General features: G+C 42.3%; 1 protein-coding gene across 1 annotated transcript in view; it reads left to right on the top strand.

Moving 5' to 3' along the window:
* MSLN (mesothelin) overlaps positions 1-20,256 on the top strand; it is a 76,431-nt gene that overhangs the window by 17,225 nt on the left and 38,950 nt on the right. Inside the window, exons 7-18 of the mRNA XM_040356456.1 lie at positions 2,240-2,334; positions 3,999-4,114; positions 4,212-4,367; positions 7,551-7,756; positions 9,036-9,130; positions 9,498-9,616; positions 12,451-12,606; positions 14,056-14,261; positions 15,479-15,573; positions 15,689-15,819; positions 18,276-18,397; positions 19,755-19,908. Coding sequence (XP_040212390.1) covers positions 2,240-2,334; positions 3,999-4,114; positions 4,212-4,367; positions 7,551-7,756; positions 9,036-9,130; positions 9,498-9,616; positions 12,451-12,606; positions 14,056-14,261; positions 15,479-15,573; positions 15,689-15,819; positions 18,276-18,397; positions 19,755-19,908 — 1,651 coding nt within the window. The remainder of the gene's footprint in view (positions 1-2,239; positions 2,335-3,998; positions 4,115-4,211; positions 4,368-7,550; positions 7,757-9,035; positions 9,131-9,497; positions 9,617-12,450; positions 12,607-14,055; positions 14,262-15,478; positions 15,574-15,688; positions 15,820-18,275; positions 18,398-19,754; positions 19,909-20,256) is intronic.

Below are 20,256 nucleotides of genomic sequence, written 5' to 3'. Positions count from 1 at the left end.
GTGTTCTGGGGGTGTTGGGAAGCTTTACAACGTAAGTGCCATTTATGTTAGTTGTAGGGCCATCAATTTATTTAAGGCTGAACAGTAGATATTTAAAAACATTAAACTGGCTACATAGTTATCAAGAAATCATTACGTGTTTTTTTTTTCCTATCATCATTCTGAAAACGCTGGCTGCAATACTTTTTGAATTGCGAACTCGGAACATTCTGTAAATGAGTTTCAAATAGTGCCCAAATTCCGTATCTTTAAATTTGTTCTGGGTCAGTGACTCAGAAAGTTTTGAAGCTAAAGTTTATGCATAACAGGTGTAGGGGTTTAACGGTGAATTCCAGGTTTGGCATTTTTTTAATAGGTACATTGGTTCAATTTGGACCAATATAAGTAAGTATATACTATGGGTCTTCAAACTATGGCCCTCCAGTTGTTCAGGAACTACAATTCCCATCATGCCTAGTCATGTCTGTGAATGTCAGAGTTTTACAATGCCTCAGCTGGAGGGCCGTAGTTTGAGGATCCCTGGTATATACAATACCTGTGTGATTCCTATGGAAGCTGAAAATTACTGTTTTAGGCTCCTCTAGTACAGTGATCACCACTAGCTTCCCATGTCAAACAGGGTACTCAGGGAACCCTTTGAATGCTCTCAATGAACACAGACCATTCTCTGATTGGACAAAGTGGCTGGTGACATCATGATTTCCGCCTCCTCCAATCCGAGAAGACTGCATTCAGAAAATGCAAAGTGTTCCCAAAATGTCTCTCTTGCCAAGTGAAAGAGTGACCTTCTATTCTCACAGGCACAGGGGAGCCGCTTGGCACAGGACCCAGAAGCTGTAGTCGGGGTATATTGATACGTTAGTTTACTAAAAACAGTGTCATATATTGCACTAGTTTTATGTTGCCCTCTTTTACTTTTATAATTACAAATATGAAAAAATAAAAAGTTTTATTACGCAAGTACATTATCTATATCAGTGAATCATTAACTTGACTGACTTTTTCTGCTCATCAGCTTCTTGATAGTGTATTTTATGTGAGCCCAAGACAATTCCTCTGCTTTCAATGTGTCCCAGAAAGGTCAAAAGGTTGGACACCTCTGATTTACATCATGGGCAGTGTCTGGTAATCACAGCTGAAGCTGGAACAATTTTTGGAGCTTCTATAGGGATTCCACTTGCATGGCACATATATACTTATATTGGTCCAAGCTGCTCCAATGTAACTTCTTAAAAGTGTGGGAACTCCCACCCAAGATCCACTCCCCCACCAAAGGTCTGCCGCGAGTTATCGCAGGATTTAGAAAGAACTTTAAAGTGGAGTTCCACCCATTTTTTTATGTTTGTCTGTGCTGCATGCCCTAATCTCATAGTGTTCAAAATGGACAATTTTTATTTATTTTGTTGCTTGTAAATACCTTTATTTTGTAGTCCTTCATTACTTCCTCCTCCTTATTAGCCTAGGCAATTAAGTCACAAGGCTATTCGCAAGGGTTTCTGGGATAGGCATCATGTATCCCAGTAGTCCTTGCAAATAGCCTATTTGCATAGAGAAGGGGCGGCAACTTCCTCTGACACTCCCGTTGCTATGGAAACCTGACTGAAACCTATTACATCGCTTGTGCAGCACTGAGCCTGTGCGAGATCTGCAAGGCTGAAATACAGGAAGTCATACAGTCTGGCTTCATGATGCCCACACTTAAGATGGCCACGGTCTATTTCTAGATTATAAACTAACTAAATGCTCTAACAACCTAACAAAACGGACCTTAGTTTACAGACTAACTTTACTAGACTACCTTAAGCTTGTGTATTACAGGGGTATTTATATTTAAAAAGTGAAATTGTGGGTGGAACTCCCCTTTAAGCAAGTTCTTTCTAAATCGCCTGCCCCTGACAGTGACTCGAGCTGGGCATCGCCGCTTAGTGAAGGATTGTCTTGGGCGGCTCGGCTGCTCTTGGCTGCTCTAGTCCTGCAAAGGGAACTGCGTTCCTGCTGTGAAAAAAGTGCAGGGACTCCGTTCCCACGTGTTCCCACCGGACTTAAGCCCTGTTAGACACACACAATATTAGAAAGAACTTAGTGAAATTTTATAAAACACAGAGAGAAGTTTACCAGCATTCAAAATCAAGAATAGATACAAGGACAAACATTTCCAAGAACGAGCCTGATAAAACTGACAAAAAAATGGTGACAGCTGGCAACTTAGCAATTGTATTTTGTCCATTGTTTCTAACAGGATTAAAGGCTTGGACTCGAAATTCCCGAAGATGAATCCTGTAAAACAACAAACAGTTTTTCAAACATTTGTGAAACCTTACTTGAACAAGCAAGGTAATGTGTTTCAACCAAAATATATCAAAGTGGGACTTAAGTGTATCTGAGGACCATAACCTGAAAATGCTATTTCATTGAGATTTAATATTAGAGCTAACCCATCCATTCATCCATGTCTCCATGTTTTATTTTGTTAAAAAATCACTTTGAATGCCCCCCCCCTCCCACAACGTATGTAGCTTTGGCCATCTTGGGCAGATGATTCATGTAGCATTTACTTTATGGAATCCATCTGTCCTTTAGCTCAGGCATTCAGGCAGGAGTGTGTGCTTAGCTAAAAAAAAAACTTCTCCACAGACGAAAGACAGAGAAATGCCCATGAAAAAGCCATGTATGTATGACATAATTTAAGGCCTAGGCAAGAAACCAAGAAGCAACTTATGAAATGTATAAAAAGGGCTATAAGGTGACCAAATACCAGAACAACCCCCCACCCTCTGGTCCCCACTGTACTTATCTCCTGCAATTCTGAGTTCTTAGGGCTCCAGCAATATGCTTCACCAGTCCAGGGCATTGACTACCCTGCTGCTTTCTCTTCTCTCCCTCCAGCATTGCAGGGACCGACCAGACGGATTCTGATTGGTCAGTGCCATTCATGTGACAGTGCTGACCAATTAGAATCTGTCTGGTCCAACCTTGTACACCGTTGAAAAATTATACCTGTATGGCATTTTTTTTTTCTTTTAGAATCAGAACATAGATGCATTGTTGTCTATAGAACATTTTACATTTGAGTGGAGTAATTTACGTGCATATTGTACAGTATGCCGAGGCTGGCTTCTGAATGGGAGAAACGTGTCTCCACTGTTTGTGTTACAGGAGGGCGGTTTGAATGCTGTCTTGGAGTACTCAGGGGTACTCACTCATTCAGAGTGAAGGGTGCCGGTTGGGAAGAAGTAAAATTACTTACAGCTTGCCTAAGATTGGTTAGTCAATATATGAGATCCAGAATTTTTGGAAGCTTGCATCGACTTTGGGTGGGAAAGAGCATTCAAACCTGATTACAGGGACTTTGGTCCTTAAAGGGTTAACCTGCTAGAAAAAGAAAAGGAAGGGGTCAGCACTTGTCTGTGGGGTGGACTGAGGGAGTACACAGCTGTGTGAGAAAGTGTAGACTTACTCACAACTGAGACGTTATTTGCTGAGCTCCTGTGAACTTTCTAGTCCCCTAAGCAGATAGGAACCTTAAACCCTAGTGTAGGACTGGTATACTGGTGGTGAGCCATTATGTTACTTTCAATATACCAGAATTATGGACTGTTTGCATTTACTTTGCTGCAGAAAGCTGTTTAATGCTTGGTTTTGAAAAATGGCCTGCTGATGATCCTTGGCTCCCCATATTACAGTGTATACACAATAATATACACATGTACATGCATAAATTGCAAAACTGGCAGCTAGAAGAGGATGAATAAGAATATTCATGTGTACAGTATATGCATATACATGTTTACGCACATTTACGTCTTTCCTGGAACATCATTTGCGCTTTTTAATCCCGATCTTTCTGCCTGCAATATTCTGCACATAAACATCAGTAAATTATTACGTCTGTGTACAAGAGGCATAAAAGAAAAAATAATGCTGAGATGTTTTGAGGGTAAAATTGGGTTAGACCTGGACAAAAACATTACTATTAATATCATCTTTTTTTCCCACAGGACCTGCCTGCTCCCAGAACCTTAACAGTAGTGAGCTGATCAATCAAAACTTGAAAAACTTTTCTCAGTTTCTTGACTACTCTGATTTGCTGGCACTTAATGCAAACTTTTCTGCTGTAAGTATATGATGTCGAATGATAGTGGAAACACTGCTTGATGAGGTTCACCTTTAAACCACTTCTCTGACTTTGTAACCTTGTCTATGGCTTTCAGTTGAATGCATTACCCCTCCTGACTATACGGCAAAGGGTAAACTTCACATTGGGTGCAAACCTTTCAGCTGACCAAACTGCCAGCATTGCTGGGACCCTACAGAATGCTGGTGATGTATATGACTTCCTGGGCCAGCTTAATGACGCATTTAATGGGGTAAGTAAACTCTTGCTTGCCTTCTGTTAGAAAGTACCACTGTCTAGAATTCAAAAACTGTTTCTTAAGTTATCTTTGAGTAATCCACACTTTGGCATGTACCTTTTTGAAGAGTTCTATGGTCACAACACCTTAATTTTATAACATCCGCATTGTAATAACAATAAAAAGAATAGTTATATTTGACAATCTAATATAAACATACTTGAAAAATCTTCTTTCATGTTGTAAGTTTTGCCTGTCTCCTGACCGTCTCTTTCCACAACTTTCTAGATTCCCTGCTTGCTCTGCAGCTTTTTCTCTGCTGTTTATTTTCCATTTCTAAGAACTATATATCCTATATATCAAACTCCTCCTCTTAGAACTTGTGTAGGTCAGAAGGCAGGCTCCATTAAATGTGTGACACAGCAGTGCCTACTCACAGGGATGAGTGAATGTGTTGCACAGAATTCAAGGAAGTAAATGTAGCGTTTACTCCCGTAGGAGCCACTGGTATTATTCTCAGGTTCTTCCCCAGTGGATTGGCCCACAGCCAGACACATGGTCTCAGCCACACGTTTCCTCAAAAAACTGTCTTGTTTCTGTTGTTTTTATTTTTGGAGAACTTGGATAGGAGTTGAGGGAATTTAGCGATATACTCCAAAAACAGAAACTGTGCACAGTTTGAGGATAATGAACCCTGTTCTATTAAGCTAAAGCAGAAGTCCTTGCACAAAGAAAACTGTGGACTTGGCTTGAAGTGAAACAGTTAAATTTAGAGCTGAAGCAAAAGTCCTTGCATATAGCAAACAAAGGGCGTGGCTTGTAACAGAAGTAGATAATAGCAGGCGTCTCCAAACTTTCTAAACAAAAGAGACAGTTTTTTTGTGCTTCAGACTTTAGGCGGGCCAGACTGTGGCTAGTGGGAGTGGAAATTTTCCTGGCATCCGTGGGAGTAAACATCACATTTGATATTAAGTGGAGGAATAGTGCCCCCATCGTTGGTATCATTGGGAGAATTAGTGCCCCATTGTTGGTGGCAATGGGAGAAATGGTGCCCTATTGTGTCAGTTGGCAAAATAGTGTCTCATATCAGTGGGGGAAATAGTGCGCCAGGAAAAGACAAGCCAAGGGTTAACATCCAGCCCCTTGGCTTCATATTTGGAGACCACTGTTTTAGAGCAGCTAAGAGCATAGTCCCTTCACCAGGAATTAGATAAACTAAGCTGTTCAGGACACCAGACAGTGTCCCCTTTAGCATACACACAGCTGACTTAATAGCACAAGCGGGGTGGCAGCATCCCAAAAGTCTCTAATATCTCTAAGCAGTGTGAACTCACAAAGTGTTCAGGGAAAGCAGCAAGCCCTCCAAGCTAAACTAACCTCTCTGGGAAAAGGCCCCAGGCTCAGTGTGCTCAGAGAATATATACAGTCTCCCAGCAGTCTTCTGGGCCCTGCTTTCTGGGATTGGCCAGGACTGTATACATTTCTATGCTGCTTTTAGCATTGCTTCACACCTATCTTCCAGAGAATACAGTGAGCCAACTAATTGTACCTGACCCAGCAATTGGAGCCACACTGATACAATGAGGAAAGTTAAATTTACCTAATCAAAACACACACAGCTCCACTTAACATAGTGAGCCAGCACTAAATCTAGCTAATCCTAGCACCTATCTTAGATGGTGCTACATAAATGTGTGGGGATCGTCACAAGGTAAGTTTACAATTATTCAGTTTAATAGGAGAAGGTTTTAAAGCATTGAAATACAATGTAGAAATGTACATAATATTTTATATTTAGAATAAGATGTTTTAAGTGATCTACATCAAAATACGTGTGGACGAGCAAGAGTGATTTGGGGTTTTAGGATAACCTGAAAGAAGTTGAGGTACAGAGTGAAGCTTTAAAGAGGCCCTTTTCAGAAACCCAAAAAATTGAAGGTTAAGGCACATTCAATGGGGCAGATCCACGTACATCAGCGCATATTTCCGTCGGGCGTAGCGTATCTAAGATACACTAGGCTGCCGTAACTTACTTTTTCTTTTAATCCTCAAAGAATGCGCGCCGTAAGTTACGGCGGCGTAGTGTATCTTTGGCGGCGTAAGGGCGCGCAATTCAAATCGATGTGATGGGGGCGTGTTTTATGTAAATACGTCGTGACTCGTCGTAAACAACGTTTTTTTTTAACAGCGCATGCGCCGTCCGTGGGGGTATCCCAGTGCACATGCTCGAAATTAAACCGGAACAAGCCAATGCTTACGACGGTGATGTCATTCTACGCAAATCCCTATTCGCGAACGACTTACGCAAACAACGTAAAAAAATTCAAATTTCGACGCGGGAACGACGGCCATACTTAACATTGAGTACGCCTCATATAGCAGGGGTAACTATACGCCGGAAAAAGCCGAACGCAAGCGACGTAAAAAAATGTGCCGGCCGGACGTACGTTCGTGGATCGCCGTATCTAGCTAATTTGCATACTCGACGCGGAATTTGACGAAAACGCCACCAAGCGGCCGCCGGGAAAATGCACCTAAGATCCAACGGCGTACTAAGACGTACGCCTGTCGGATCGATCCCTCATTCCGTCGTATCTTGTTTTGTGGATACAAAACAAAGATACGATGCGGGAACTTTGAAATTACGCGGCGTATCAATAGATACCCCGGCGTAATTCGTTGGTGGATCTGGCCCAATGTTTTTAAGCAACATTTTTTCCTTTCCACAAACTTTTTATATTCACTAGCAATGTGTTGGATACCAGTCCTAGTGTCAGTCAACCTATAGGAGTGGGAAATATGTCTCCAGACAGTGTGGGCAGTCGCACTAGATGCTCATTAGTACAGAATTTCTTGCACTGTGGTAGGTTGCAATCAGATCTATCGAACAATGGTAAAAATTATGAGCCCCTACAATAGAACCAATATGTGATCGCAGAGGCCCCCTTACAGTAAAAAGTGCTTTCAAGTGGATTCACCAAGAAGGTCAATATTTATTTTAACCTGTTTTTACAATCAATAAATACCAACCCTCCCGAAGAATCCACTTGAAAGCAGGTTTAGTTGACCAGTCAAGTTTCTTAGTGGGCATGGCCAAAATGCATCAAACATCTTCTAGTTTACCGATACCCCAGATTGGATCTCTCTGCCTAGCTATAGATATAAGTTCTGAAGTATAATGTTTTCTATTGTTTGCAGAGAAACCAGAGCATGTTGCCGCAACCTTTGTCCCAGGCCTTGCTGAACCAAACCTTTGATGTTCTCAAGTCCAACTTCTCCAACTGGAACAGCTCAGACTGGAGCCAACTCTTCCAAAATAAGCTGAGCTTGGCCCTGCCTGCCATTACCCCAGATCAACTCAGTCTTATAAACCAAAGCATCTCATGTGACTCTTACCAAGCCATGTAAGTATCTACTCATTTTTTGTGGAAGGTTTGGTACTGAAGCTCCAGTCCTGGGCTTCTCTCTCCCATAGTCTGAGGTATGTTGCACAAGGACTGCAGGAGGCTGATACTAAGTCAAATTACGGCACTTATGCTGTTTTAAAAAAAATACATCAATATGCTACAATGATCGCCTGTCCATTAGGGGCGCATGGGCGCCGCCCCCTATCCATGCGTCCGGTTTCCTAATCTACATTTGGGGTGCCAGATGCATTGATTACAATGGGGAGGCTTTAATATGCTTCAAAATAGGGTATGCTCGGGGTGCAGAGCACTGTGCTCCGATCCCACCCAGTTGTGAGACCTGTCACCTGATTGACTGAAAGGTCAGGCGATCCTATTGGATGCCTAGGAGGAAGGAAGAGACGCACGGCAGAAGCCGTTATGATGCAGAGGAGGAGAAGGAGGAGATGCCCTCCCCAGCGCTGCCCGCTCGGAACCTAGATGGACCCCATCAAGTGCTGAGTGACGAACCACAAAATCCCAGATTGGAACCTGACTGGTGGAAGCAGGGGTTGCTTCCCACCCCACCCCCCCCCCCTCAAAAACAACACCAGCCGTCACTGCCACGCTGTATGCCAACAAGTTCCCATGTGCATGAGCCTTAATACAATTTAGTTGGCTTGCGCTTAATCCTTCCTAGTGGTAAATACAACCAGCCTCCGCAGTAAAGGACCATTAGGAAGAATCAGTTGAGAAATTGTTGAGAATTGCATATAACTCTTCACGCAGGGCAAGTTATAGAATTAACATCATATGCTTTTCTAAAAAAGTCAAACGTTTTTCAAACTATAAATGTATTAATTAAATATTCTTAAAACATAAAGTGACCCTGAAAATGTTATATAATTTTGAACTGCAGTTTTCTCGAGAGCTTTGTGTCTTTCAGTTCTACCTACTAATCCCCATTCCCTATCAAGGGAAACTTGAGGAAAGGCTGTTTGTATTTTCCCCTATTGTATGCAAGGGGTCTGTTTATAAAACCTTTGTTGCACGAATGTCAGAAACGTTTATGCAAGCTAACTTTCACTATATTTTTTTGAATAAATTAACTCCAGGATCATCAGCCCCATCCAGAATGCAGTAACGTTTCCAGAAACACCTCAATAAGAAAATATATCACATTTTGGACACTAAATGGAGCTGATGATACAGGAGTTAATCTATTCACAAACATATGGTGAAATTGTGATCAGTAGACCAAGTGTTTTACTCATTCATTTTACTTTATTATCCACAGAGTTGCAGGTTTGAACAGCAAATTCCCCCAAATGACTCCAGGAACCCAGAAGAATGTTTTTAAAAACCTGATCCAACCTTATGTGAAAAACAAAGGTAACATCCTACATAAAACACACCTGCACATCTTTCCTCAGGATCCTTGACTTATTCTTCATATTCTTTGCATGCCCAAACCAGGACTACCTATTAATAAGGCATCGGATTTAGTTCTGAACCTCAAGAAAAAACTCTCACCAAATCCATCACAATGTATGCAAAAGAAATGGCATGTCATTTCTTGGCTCTACAGTGGATTTAGTTTGACTTAGTATTAATAATAATAATAATAATAATAATAATAATAATAATAATAATAAAAATAATAAAAATATACCCCTATAAATGTATTTTTGTTATTATTTTCTGTGTAAAACCCCAAAGAAAAATTAATTATTTTTGGATTTCCCTTTGAAAATTTTAGGTCCAGCTTGTTCCAAGAATGGAAGCAGCAGTGTTCTCCTAAATCAGAACTTTGGAAAGTTTGCCGTGTTTGCAGATTATTCTGAGCTTGTCTCTGGTCTTGGCGATAAATTCAACGCTGTAAGTTTTTACGTTTTTTACTTTTTAAATAAAAATGGCAGGGTGTATACATACAAGAATATGTATACACAAGGGTGTATACATGCCTCTACCGCGATGCTTCACTTTGTGCTTATGGTAAAACATATTGCATTGGGCATTGGCAAGCCTGCTGGACCTGACCCATTCAAGTGAACCGGGATGCCCCGCAACCCTGCACACAGTTTGGCAAAAAAATAGGGTTAAGTGGGAGTGAGGAGGTGTCACATCGCCTCCTCACTGCCTGTCAATCGCCTCTGAAAAGTGATCTTGCACATGCAAATCAGTATAGCACATCACAAGTGCAAGATTGTTTGATGCTTATTATTAATACTTTATACCTATTTAAGTGTATAAATAAGTACTTGGGGCCAGATTCACGTAGAATCGCCCTACGCTGCGGCGGCGTAACGTATTACATTTACGTTACACCGCGCAAGTTTTCAGCGTAAGTGCTTGATTCACAAAGCACTTGCCTGTAAACTTGCGGCGGCGTAGCGTAAATCCACCCGGCGCAAGCCCGCCTAATTAAAATGGGGCGGGGACCATTTAAATTAGGCGCGTTCCCGCGCCGAACGTACTGCGCATGCTCCGTCCCTAAAATTTCCCGACGTGCATTGCGCTAAATGACGTCGCAAGGACGTCATTGGTTTCGACGTTAACGTAAATAGCGTCCAGCGCCATTCACGGACGACTTACGCAAACGACGTGAAATTTCAAATTTCGACGCGGGAACGACGGCCATACTTAACATTGGCTAGACCAACTAGAGGGCAGCTTTAGTTTTACGCGGCGTTTCTCTACGGAAACAACGTACATTTACAGCGACGGGCAAAGCGGACGTTCGTGAATCGGCGTAACTAGTCATTTGCATATTCTACGGGCGACCTAGCGGCCGGCCTAGAATTGCAGCCTAAGATCCGACGGTGTAAGTCACTTACACCTGTCGGATCTTAGGGCTATCTATGCGTAACCTGATTCTATGAATCAGGCGCATAGATACGACAATCGTATCTCAGAGATACGACGGCGTATCAGGAGATACGCCGTCGTATCTCTTTTGTGAATCTGGCCCTTGGTATAAGTATAGCTATCCAATCATGTTCAAATATGCTGTTTTTATTTTTTATTTTTTTCCTTGTATGTTTTTGGGTATTCCTTGCATAGTGAAGCTCCACCTCATTTACTAAGCTATGGAGCAACATCGCTTGCAAAGTGCACAGTCTTTATGCTTTTTGTAAATCAACCCCATTGAGTATGAGGATGTGACCCTGTCCTGCCCTCACCAGCACTGTACCTGAATGAGAGCTTCATTTATCCAGAGAGATAAGAGAGCTCGACACTGGTCCACCATGCATCCGCAAAGGAAGGGCAGAATGTCAACTGCAACAAGTAATAGAATAACTTTCTGTTCAATCTGATAAAGATTCAGCTCAAGGAACATGATGCAGATGAATGTAAAAATCATAGTAGTACTTACAAAAGCACAAAAACATTAATCTACATGAGCTGAAGAGGCCAAGCTGTCTCACTAGCATCACAAATGTCTATGTCTTATTTCGTCAAGATCCACTCTTTCTATGCTCAGGATTTAGGACTGAAGTCCAGTACACGCAATCCGAAAATTGGAATTAAAATTTCATCCGACGTACAATCTGCCAATTTTCGGATCGTTAGTAAGGTGCTTTTCGACAGCCGATTCTGTTTTTTCATTCGACAAAAGCTGGATGTGCAGGCTATACATTTTTTGTCGTATGTGAACTCAACGTCCAGTTTTCATTTTAAAGTGGAGCTCCACCCTGAACAAAAAAATCGAAAATGCTGCAAATTTTATTTTTATTTTTTGTACATACCAGAAGTGCCTGTTGCTAGGCAGATCATCCTAATCTGCCCATTCCTGATCCGCGGTCCGTCTTCTTTCTTCTCCTCCTCGCGCTGCCTCCTGGGGAATGAGGGAGCGGTGTCCTCTGGGACCTTGTGTGTGTCCCAGGAGACATCGCCCATTCACGTAGCGCTGCGCAGTAGGGAATCGGGCGGTGAAGCCACAACGCTTCACTTCCTGATTCCTTCACCGAGGATGGCGGCGGGGCAGCCGAGACCAGAGCAATTGCTCGGCTTCGGCTGCCATCATTGCGGGCACCCAGGACAGGTAAGTGTCCTTATTAAAAGTCAGCAGCTACAGTGTAGCTGCTGACTTTTAATCTATTTTTATTTTTTAACCGAACCTCTGCTTTAATTAGTACGGTTTTCATACAAATAAAAACGCAAGAGTACGCATGCTCAGAAACTAAAGAATACATGCAAAACTAGTCAACACATTACGTCACTTCTGAAGTTGTATTCTGTCATATGAGACTTTTCTTATGGTGAGTAACCTCTTCACTTTCGACATGAGACTAGCATGCACCAAAAACGGACGAACGGTCTTCCGAACATCTGATCGTGTGTACGAGGCTTAAGAGATTGATTTTCTAAAACTAGAGAGTGCAAAATCTGGTGTAGCTCTGCATGGTAGCCAATCAACATCTAACTTCAGCTTGTTCAATTAAGCTTTGACAATAAAACCTAGAAGCTGCTTTATTTCTATGCAGATCTGCACCCGATTTTGCACCCATCTGTTCTAGTAAATCAACCCCAATGTCTGGAGACAGAACTTTAGTTTTATTGTAAAACCCTCAATGGCTCCATTCTCAGTATACATGTAACTGTTCTTTTTTGAAAAACACATGTTCATGCACTGTTACAGATGTGCTTGGTTATAATATTTTTAGTAGGTAAATGGTTGTGTATAATTTGTTTTTTAAACTCATCTGTAGCTGGATGTCCTGCCCTCACTCTCTACGCCACAGTTGGCCAACTTTGCCCTCAACACGAATATGAATCCGCAAATTGCCAACAGCATTGTGGGCGCTCTACAGAACTCCGCTGATATGGACAACTTTCTCTCCAGTTTTAACGTGGCTCTATCATCTGTAAGTGACAACTAAACTCTTACTGGCTCCCATAGCTGTTATGTAAAGGCACAACTATGGGGGGAATGTAGGGAATGATCAATTCTTAGAGTTACTATTGTACAGTTTTCAATGTCTGTGTTCTGACTAAATGCCATCACTATACACAGCTGGACCAGAAAGAGTGCCAAACAAACAATCCGAGAGTCCAACAATGACTTTTTGGTTCAGCAAATGACCACAGAAAGGACAACAAACAGCCAATGCCTTTCAGGAGCCCGTAGAATTTTAATTTCCTCAGGGGTTAAAGTATAACTAAAGGCAATTTTTTTTAACTTTTGGATAGCATGAAAAAGGATTAGAACACCTGTCAGCTTTTTTCACTGTCGGTGTCCCCGTTAGGGAGATTCACCCTCTCTGTTTGTCTTGATTACCGATCTAATCGAAAGTTAAAGTAAAAGAAAATCCCGAATTTTGCGTTGCCCCAGAACAGTATTAGAGGGGATATCTTCCAATGTGGACACTGGTGACAACCAGAGATTTACTTACACTGGAGGGATTTCCTCTCACTTCCTGTGTTGGATATGGGACAGGAAGTGAAGGGACATCTCCCCAATGGCACATAGATGACAAAAACATTTATGGGTTATAATAACTGTAGCGCTTACCCCCCAAGAGGCTGCTGAGAATAAGCCCAGGTCTCCCTTGCTAGTACAGAGGCTGTCAGTCACAAACACAATTCCATGCACACCAACAATACATACTCAGTTTAAGGGATGCTTTTTAGTATTTATTGCAGAAAAACAGTAGCGGTGTTCAGGATACTCCAAAATGATGAATAGGAAGACAATCTTCTATCAAAAATACACATACAGTAGCTGCATACACACATGAAAATCCCAAACACAGGTCTTACTCACAGTGTCCTAGATGCTGTCAGCCACCCAGCTTCTACAGGTAGATCCTCAATGAGTGAGACAAAAGATCCTTCTCCACACCAAGACTTTAAGAGAGTGTCCTCTAACAAAAGTCCATTCGTAGCCTTTTCCAGGCCCTCAGCCCAGCTTCTGCTGAGGTCCAAACTGCAGTTCTTGTCTCACTATAGCTGTCTCCGGGGACATCATCCCCAGGAGGATTGGAACCCTCCTAGCAGAGAAATAAGATTCTGAAAAGGCCTCACAAACATTTATCAACTCTCCAGCCACCTTCTTGATGCCTCCTTTCAGGGATTGGCTGGGACATGATAAATATTCATTCTGGACAGTTGACTCTTTCTGCCCTTTTTTCTGAAAACAGAAGCAGTTTGGAAACACCCAAACTCCCAGATAGAAAACCCTGACTAGATAAAAACAAAAAAGATTCTCCATGTTGATGACTTATGTTTGTACTTGTATAAGGAATTCTTGTCCTGTAACTGTATTAAACATTTGATAAAGTTAGAATTTCTCTTGATTTGTGTCATGTTTACAGAACAACCAGACCTCTGTTGATCCAGCTTTGTCCAAGGCTGTGCTTACCCAGATCTTTCAGAATTTGAAGAGCAACTTCAGTTCTTTCAATAGGAGTGACTGGGCCCAGTTATTCCAGGATAAACTTACTGCTTTTTTGCCTGGTATTACCCCAAACCAACTCAACACCCTACCAAAGAACTTGCCATGTGACTCCTACCAGGCCATGTAAGTGTCTTGTGTAAAATGTAAAATGTATGAGGCCAACCAAGACTTCAATAGCAGAAATTAGGTGAAAGTCTTCAAGTATGTGTTAGTTGGTGGTAAATAAGTAGCAGTTGTTGACTGGCCAGTAACTATAACCGGTGTATCTAAAAAAGGATTATTCTTAAAGTTAAGTCTAATTCGAACCACTAAATACTGAGATCATTTTTTCATAATGGAGTTGGTTTACCTGCCAAAGGATTTGCATTTTTGTCAATCCAGTCCTGGGATTTACACAGCCCTACCAAACAGCATAGCTAGCCTGGTGATAGCAGATACGCCGTCGTATCTCTTTTGTGAATCTGGCCCTAAGATCATATCTTCCTTCCTATAGTTTGTAAACATATGAAAAAGGGGGTAAAAATAAATTATATAAGTTGCAAACATCCTAAACACTCCCACCAGGGAAGATACTCATGGCGGGAGGGGAAGCGAGAGCATGGAAAGATAAATAGATGCCATATGGTAAACTGTATTCAATTATTTAAATATATCCATATGCAAATATAGATATAGAAAGGCCCATAACTACCATCTACATCCCTACTCCCCATTGCTGAGAACCCCATTAAAATGTTGGTATGGGGCCCCATGAACTGTAGCTTTGCCCCTGCATGGATGATAGTAGCTCTTCATAGACCCTACTAAGGGCTTGCATTCAGCCTTTACAACTTCTTGTGGATGTAGCCATCAAGGGAACCTGGTTTAAGGAGGACCTGCAAGGATAGCCTTCATGATACACCGGAAATTGTAAATTCTCCCTGTAGATCAAGTTTGAAATTCTTGAGCCATTTTGTAAAGTTAAGCTGGTCATGGATGATTCGTTTTTTGGGTTTCTTTGACAACTGTTTTCTGCATGTTCCTTCGATAGAACAACTTCTGTTAAGATGGAATGGCCACACACTGATCAGAATTGTGGTCAATGTATGGCCAGCTTTAGATGTTTCTACTTTTTGTGTTACCCAGCGAGTTTGAATTAGAGATCCACTTTTTTCTAACAATGGCCATAGTGTAGATCGGGTAGATATCTATTCATGAAAAGCTTTGTAAATCCAGCAAGAGTTTGAACCCTACCCTGTTACCCTTGAACTCCAATTATCTGGTTTCCATGGATCATGCTTACAATTCAGGAAATAAACTCAAGACATTTTTCTAATGTTTATCTATCTTCTTTTTCACAGTTTGAAAGGCCTGGATACTAGTTCCCCCCAGATGTCAACAGGAACAAAACAAAGCACTTATAATACCTTTATCAAACCCTATCTGACCACTAAAGGTATTCAAACTTTTTATTTAGTTCTCCTGACTGTATTTCCAAAGCATACTATAGAAATAAAAATTTTCAAAAGGCATGTTTCTACCTGTTTTTCATTAATTGCTTTTTCTCATAGACACTTCTAATGCCATAGTCTGCTATAACCAAACCAACGCCAACTCCTCCGCCTGGCTTGTGACTAATATGGCTTCATTCTTGTCAAGCACAAGTGATGTGGATCTGATGCACTTTGCTAATGATACCATGGTAAGACTGGGTACCTCTTGCCCAAGGGCCCTTAGTCAGTTATCCAGTGATTTTATTTATTGTATTCTAATGAATTTGACAGTATTTCGAAAAGGAGAAACTTGAGTCTGCCAAATCAAACTGAAAAAAAAATGATGTATGTGTAGCAATACCCCTGAAGGAGCGGCTGGTTAGTTTATGTCTGCCGCTACCCCACTGTTCTCCGTGTTAGCTCAGAATCTCGGGTTAATCAAATTTAAAAAAACACGGCTGCCAGTCACTGAGTCTTTTCCAAAGGCTTTTTATTTAACCACAACGTTGACGGAACAAGGGGAATGGAGGGAGAGGGAAAGTTTAGGTACCTTTCTGTAGATCAATGAAACTTTGAGATCCCTGAGACAGGTGCACTCACTGTCGTTGGATCTTGCTCACCCGGACAGGCCCCTGCCACAGACCTGGCAGCCGGAATGATGCACGAACAGTCAAAGGTGATGGTCTCTGCCACGAACTTTATAGTATCAATAGCTGCTGAACGATCCTCTGCCACAGGATCCAATAATCAGAATTGTCCTCAGTAAACTCAGTTGCACAGTATGAAAAAGTTCCTTTAAGCCAACCCAGCAATACTGTGAAACAGATAGGTCAGGATGCGTCCTCCAACTGAGGCACCAGGCTTCTCTCGAGATACCAGCCTCCAGCTGTGTCCTCTCCAAGACGAATCCTCCCCCGGTTCCTTCAGTTGACCAGCTTCTTCCCGCAGGACAGACAGCATAGGATCACCCTCGAGCCAGTAGGCCCCAGATAGCTTCTGGGCCTACCTCCAGTTGAGAAGCCTCGGGCCAGCTGGCCCCGAAGGCAAAAGAGGAACTGTCACATTCCCCAGGTCAAGGTGACCATGAGGCGAGAGAGACAGAAAAATGGCATTCACACCTTAAGTACCCTCTCCCAGCATGCAAAGAAACTCCCACTAGGTTGGTTCTGGGAAAGAGCACCCAATACACTGTGACTGGCTGTAACTTCCAACATGGAACAAGAGGGGACAATGACACCTGCTGGTATCCGTGGGAAATACACTCAACTCAGTCAAAGCTGAAGCAAAAGCCAATTTAGCCATAAAACACAAATCTGAAATAACTACATTTCAGATATCCCACTCAATTTGAATAATAGCGCCTGATCAACAGGAGCAGGGCGCTACATATGAATGAGTACAGAGCAACATTCATATGTGTCTTTTATATCAACCTGGAGCTCAGCTATAAAGATGGTCATATAAAATGCTAAAAGAATTGAGGGATCCAAAAGAGGAACTGTTCACATTACAAAGTTGCCCCTACACTCTTTGTTGACCTTTTCATTTATATTATGTTATGGAGAATGTAGAAGAAAGAGTGCGAGAGCACCTAAAGCTCACAAATAGGTAGGAGCAGGGCTAGAAACTATGGCAGACAGACTTCAGCTCTGGAATCCCCAAGAGATAAGAATCAGGTGATTCACCACAGGAAGCTAAGCCTTATTACACTATATGACTAAAGGTTTGTGGACACCCAACAATCACACCTACAGTACATACAGTATAAGACCAAAACCAGGTGGGCCACCCAGCTGTGTTCTTTCGAACTTGTGGCAACATTTTGGGGAAGGTGCTTTTCTGTTGCATCTCGACCCGATTGACAGCTTCGGCTCTGTTCCTGTGTGCCTGTGTGCTGTGTGAAGGGAGTCACTTCCTTCCAATCAAATGTCAGAGCTCTGCAGAATGTGATTTTAGCTCTCTGCCCCCCTTTTTTTTAACAACTCAGACAAGCTTTATAATTTCTGGACTTTAAACAAAAGTAGGGAATTCAAGAAACACAAACCAGGGAAGCTCATGCACCAGTGCAATAAACTTCTTTATTGCTCAAAGATAAATTGACACTTCAATGCACTCACTTGCTCCCAGAATGACAACAAGCTCATCACACAAGTTTTGTGGGAATCCAGCTCCAGAGCCCCTGTAGAGACACCACTGAATATAATCTACTCAGCTCCATGCATATTCATTGTAAGGGAGAGAGGAGAGCGGGAAGCCGGCCACAACAATGGTATGTGTTTGGCAGTCGCCAGAAATATGGAGGACCAGCAGCCATTCAATAGAGCAGCGTGCACCTGACAGAGACTGTGCAGGTTGCCAAGGTTATGATGCATTTCGGTGGCTTGGCCTCCTTTTTTAAGCATGCTTTTTTAGTTGGTCACACCTGAGCATGAGAGTGGGATTAATGGTTAACTGGTGTAGGAAAAAGAATACGGCAGATAAACAGGTGCAATTTACTGTATGTAGGAGGATTTGTTTCATCTCTGTGTAGCACCTGAGGCCAGTCACTTCACTGGGTGTATGTAAGGGTTTACAACCACTATAATGTGAATGTAGAATTAACTATAAATGCCTGTAATGGAATCTATAAATGAATTTGATTCATTGCTGACTCTTTTCTTTGCAGCTGCAAATTTTTGCCAACGATGCATCCTGTGTTACACTGGCAAGTAAGCTGAATTTCTCTCAGAACACAGCCGTTTATTACACGTCACTTCTGACATCCAGCGCAAATTTCAATCTCTCCAGGTAATTAACTGAACCATAGATCACCTTCCAGTATCCTAAAACACACTTGTCACCACCCAACACAAAAAAAAATAAGAATGCATGCGAGTTATAAATTGATCAAGTTGTTGTTAGGCTTTTAGAACTTATCTGGTGATATGTGCAGTACAACACGGTTCTAATATAAATGTTTACTGATGTCGTAACAACTCATGCTACCTTGTAAGGCAGCCCTCAAAATTTCCACTCGCCTACTAGCATTTGGCGAGTGGTTTTAAGCTGGGGGCGAGTGATGACAGGGCTGCATGACCAATCTCCCTCCAATCTGTGCCTACACTTAGAGTCCCGATGAGATTGGCGGCCGAAGAGGAAAGGTGCATGCTCGGGAAAAGTAGTCTGTTGAGCCGCGCACAGGCAGAGCAGTACACAGGTGCTCTCCTTACAATTCTCTTTAAGCCATGGGACCTAACAGTATGACCTCTCTGAGCCTGCCCCCCTCCCCCAGGCCCCGACCAATGTAGCTGGAGAGGAGAAAGTAATGAGTGAGGTGGAAGATTGCAAAAATTACCACTCCGGTGCAGCGCTCACTGAAAGTTGCCCTGACATGAGAGCGGCAGCCTTCTAGTTTGTGCAGTTTTCTTCTCCTTGTGCTCTATGTAAGTTTAGCCTGAGCACTGTGAACAGACTGGTCTCAATGTGTGATGTGCGCTGTCAGTGTGCGCTGTGCTATGGTGTCAATGGCTGTGCAGTTGTGTGGATCTCAGCGCTGGATTTTACTCCCTCCCGCTGTGCTGCAGCTCCTCTCCTCTCTGCCAGCCTGAATAAAAGGGGGAACTGGGGACATGCAAGCGTGGAGCCGCACACACAGGCTCCTGATGATGAGATGAATGGGAGAGAAAGAGAGAGGATTGATGGGAGTTGCAGAGGAGACAGCAAGAGAATGGGGAAGAGACCCAGTTCTAGTGCCCTGTCCCTCTGGTCTGCCCCCAGTGCCCTGTCCCTCTGGTCTGCCCCCAGTGCCCTGTCCCTCTGGTCTGCCCCCAGTGCCCTGTCCCATTTTGTTAAAGTTGTTGTTGGTAATATTTAATTTTGTAACTTGATTCTGCATAAAACATTGTCATTCCATGAGATAATCTACGAGGGCGTGTTTACGGGTGCAATTAGGCGCAGGGCAGTGTATGAATTAGGTGGGGCAACTGGTGGCGAGTAACTCTTGAGGCCTGGCTAGTAGCTCAGGGTGAAATTTTGAGCCCTGTTGTAAGGTATTCTGTTTTATTTACATTAGCAGATTTGTCATGTTCTGCTAAATATACATTGATGTACACATGTATATGTATGTTTACTTTTTACCTAATAAAAATCTTTTGTGTTTTTCCAGTGCCCCTCCGGTATTCCTCTGTTTCCTGAAGCCTTCTGCACTCAAGAACCTGACTGTAGCTGATTCTTTAGCTCTTACCAACAAAATCAACAAGCAATGTTTCACCACTGCTCCAGGGCAGGCAGCTTCTAACCCCACCACTGAGCAGCTGCAGGTAATGTTTTTCTTTATCATTTGTTTTTATTGACATACTAGCTGAATACCCGGCATTGCCCGGTCTTCCTATCTTAACCTTTTGGGGAGGAAAATCATAGTAATATAAATATACCCATCTTTTATATAAGGGTGTAGGTAAGGGTTAATTTAACTGTCATATATTTTTATTTGGCATATAAGTAATATGTGTACCAGGTATTATTGAAATATCTCCAGGCGTACAGAAGTTATGTGGGAACATACATTTCCCATTGATTTGCATGGGACTTTAAACAAAAACCCCGACCCTCACAAATGGGGGTAGTTAAGGGATAAATTAACTATCCTATAGTTTAAGTGGACATAT

Source organism: Rana temporaria, chromosome 6, assembly GCF_905171775.1.
Source record: "Rana temporaria chromosome 6, aRanTem1.1, whole genome shotgun sequence".
NCBI classification, from domain to species: Eukaryota; Metazoa; Chordata; class Amphibia; order Anura; family Ranidae; genus Rana; species Rana temporaria.
This window is presented reverse-complemented; position numbering and strand designations above follow the sequence as displayed.